This window comes from Dipteris shenzhenensis, chromosome 4 (genome assembly GCF_047967505.1).
Source record: "Dipteris shenzhenensis isolate YYH24624 ecotype China chromosome 4, Dip_SZ_1.0, whole genome shotgun sequence".
In the NCBI taxonomy this organism is placed as follows: domain Eukaryota; kingdom Viridiplantae; phylum Streptophyta; class Polypodiopsida; order Gleicheniales; family Dipteridaceae; genus Dipteris; species Dipteris shenzhenensis.
In genome coordinates this window covers 43,923,849-43,926,699 of record NC_141599.1, presented here as the reverse complement: position 1 = coordinate 43,926,699, position 2,851 = coordinate 43,923,849, and the positions used below count along the sequence as shown (strand labels likewise).

The following is a 2,851-nucleotide window of genomic DNA, read 5'->3' as shown; positions in this document are numbered from 1 at the left end:
CCTTGGCCAGCTTTTTTCCTGCACATGGAGGCCCTCCTGTGCCTGTGCCAGCTGGCTGCAGCCCTTGAGCTGCCCCCACAACGCCACAGGCTGTCCTCACGGCCCACATTGTCCTTGCTAGGGGTGACCTTTATTGTCCGTGCAGCCGCTGCTATATTTGTGTGAGTGGCCTGCTGTGATTGCTGTCTTTTCTAGCTGTTCCACTGTGTTTGATGCCTTTTGCTGCAGCTCTTAGGGTGCCCAAAGGAAGTCATCAGATTCCCATCTGGGTACTGTGTATGCTGCTCAACCCTATGGGTAGGTGCTACCTGGAGAGGTTCACAACAAGGAGTATGTACTCTACGTAGACACGACTAGTCTAGGGTACTCTGCCACATCATCATCTGGACAGAATTACACCTATGTAGCCTAGCCAGAGGATGCATGTGGCACACGAAAATGGTCAAAGTGTGAAACTTTTGCATAAGTCCATTATTACCCTGGCCAGGGAGACATGTAACCAAAACCTCCCCCAAGATTGCCCAAAATCCATAGAAAATGCTCATACTTAAATTTACAACTTTAGGGCAATAGAAAATAGGGTGGTTAAAGCAAGCACCAAGCATGATTGGTCATTAGATAAAGAAGCACGAGCAGCTCGCAACACAAAAAGCCCAATGGAAATCGAGCCAGCTGTAGGCTCATAGACACTCGTTTCCTGCAAAGGGCAAATTATGTTTGCCCTTTATCATTTGCAGCATATGAGTACATCTGAATTGAATTTTTGACAAAAGACTTGCCTTTTTTTTAAAAGGTGCATTCAGAGCCTTAATCCCACTGATGGCCCCAAGAATTATCACAACTACTGGTCTTCCTTTAAACGCCAACCTCAACCTTTCTGAAACGTTGACCTGCAGTAGCTTCTGCCTAAAATGAGCATTTTCCACTTCATTTGGAACCAAGCACCTCAACCTTCCTCAGGAAACCATTTGAATAATTTGGAGCTATTAAGGACATTTTCAGTACAAGAAACGTAAATTCCAATCTTTTGAATCATTGCTATGTACATTAAGACAACTAGGGTAACGTTGATTTACAATAATGAACAATCAATGGCGACTATCACTAACTGCTTAATATCACCTGCCTTCCCTGTACTGTAGCAGGAAACATTTTCAACATTACATGACACATATAAATCACTGGAAATTCTGGGATAATTACCAGCGAAAAGAAGCAGAGCTAATACTTTCAGAGGACCCTGGGCAATAAACAAGAGTTGTGAGAATAGGGACACTGAGCTAATTTTCTTCAAGAAATTGTAGCTTGATTAATGGTCTCTTTTTAACACCGTCGGCCAAAACTCACATATCATATAAACAGCACTCTGCCAAGCCTTTGTACACGTACGATCAAGGAAAACGCCAATAAATTAATTGTCCAAGGTTCATCTCGTTCAATTGCTTTCTTTTTCAAAGATAGGAAGCAGATATTACCACAAATGAGAAACCATCAATCATGCTACCCTCAGCGTTCCGATACAACGGGAAGTACTACAAAAATCGGCAGACAAATTCTGAAAGATTTACCGTCCTTATGAAAAAACGACTGATTTTTAAACGTCAAATGACTTAGTATCCCTAAATTTCACACGAGACCTTCAGATCCCGCCTATATCTGCAAGAAGTAAAAATCCTTTCGCTGTTTAAAGAAGGCTCTCAGGTTACAAATGGACCCGAGAAGGCGGAGTCCACAAGAAAACGAAGGCTGAAAGTCAGGCGCCACCGGATCGGTAACTGTAGAGCTTGCCAACAACATGGAGGGCGGTAACGAAGCCGATGAAGCAGAGGCTCATGACCAAGACAACAGTGGGGGTGATCTTCAAACCTGGGGCATCATCGGTGTAGAAACGGAGCATGTTACTACCACCGCCACCACCGAAGGCAGATCCACCGCCACCAGCACCAGAAGCTCCTGTGATTCGGCGCCGGCGAGGCCCAACATTGCCGCGGGGGCCTGTGCCTGAACCAGGACCTCCAGACATTTTCAAAAGCTGATAGCGAAGACGATGTGCGAAAAGAACGCAAGGAATTTGCTCAAAGCAGAAAATGCTCCTCCTAGTCAACTATACCTTTTATAAACCTTACCCTTGGTCTCTCAATAACCAACACACCCCGGTGGTGTTGTTGTAGGGCCAGTGTGCACACTCTGCCCGTTGTATATCTTAGGGCCCGTTGTTGTTGTATCTTAGGGCATCTTAGAGCCCATGCACACAATTCCCGTCATGCACATCTCGTGATGCTGACCACACATCCCTAGAAGTATTTGGCCACGCGATTCATTCCTGAGGGTACGACATGGACCACCAGTGCGCCATTGTTCTTTTAGCCAATCAACTACGACAACGGCGGCGGCGACTTCGCATTGGTCCTTAACCCTGCAGCTCCCACTGCACACTAGTCCAGCACCCTCAACACCTGCCAGGGATGCTAAATAGCCAATCTATCAATGCCAACTAAGGCTTGCAGAGGCTCTATGCATCCTTACTTAGTATACTCTACATTGAATGTGCTCTTTTTTCTAAAAACGCGTGAACAGAAAGCCAATCGTCTCTGGTTGCACACCATTAGAAGTGTGTACACTAAGTATTAACCGACCACAAGCCTGTGCAGCTCTCAGTACCCATGGCCTTTCAGTAACCAACACACCTTTCCTATGACTTACCCCACCACACGCCTGTGCACCCACACGACCTCCAAACATGTGAAAGGATGATTGGGAGGTGTTTTCCATCACGCCCCTTTGACCTCCAAACATTTGAAAGGATGATAGGGAGGTGTTTTTGTCAACAGTCATGCTTGCACTAGTCAAC

The 2,851-nt window shown here is 45.8% G+C and overlaps 1 protein-coding gene across 1 annotated transcript; it reads right to left on the bottom strand.

The window, feature by feature from the left end:
- Positions 1-1,655: 1,655 nt before the first annotated feature.
- LOC147902918 (protein transport protein Sec61 subunit beta-like) lies at positions 1,656-2,084 on the bottom strand. Its single transcript, XM_087373441.1, has one exon. The coding sequence runs from the start codon at positions 2,021-2,023 to the stop codon at positions 1,754-1,756; it is 270 nt and encodes an 89-aa protein (XP_087229567.1). The 5' UTR covers positions 2,024-2,084; the 3' UTR covers positions 1,656-1,753.
- Positions 2,085-2,851: the final 767 nt, after the last annotated feature.

Bases quoted from the DNA above. Each gene is read 5' to 3' on its own strand.
- LOC147902918 (XM_087373441.1), bottom strand. From the start codon at position 2,023: ATGTCTGGAGGTCCTGGTTCAGGCACAGGCCCCCGCGGCAATGTTGGG.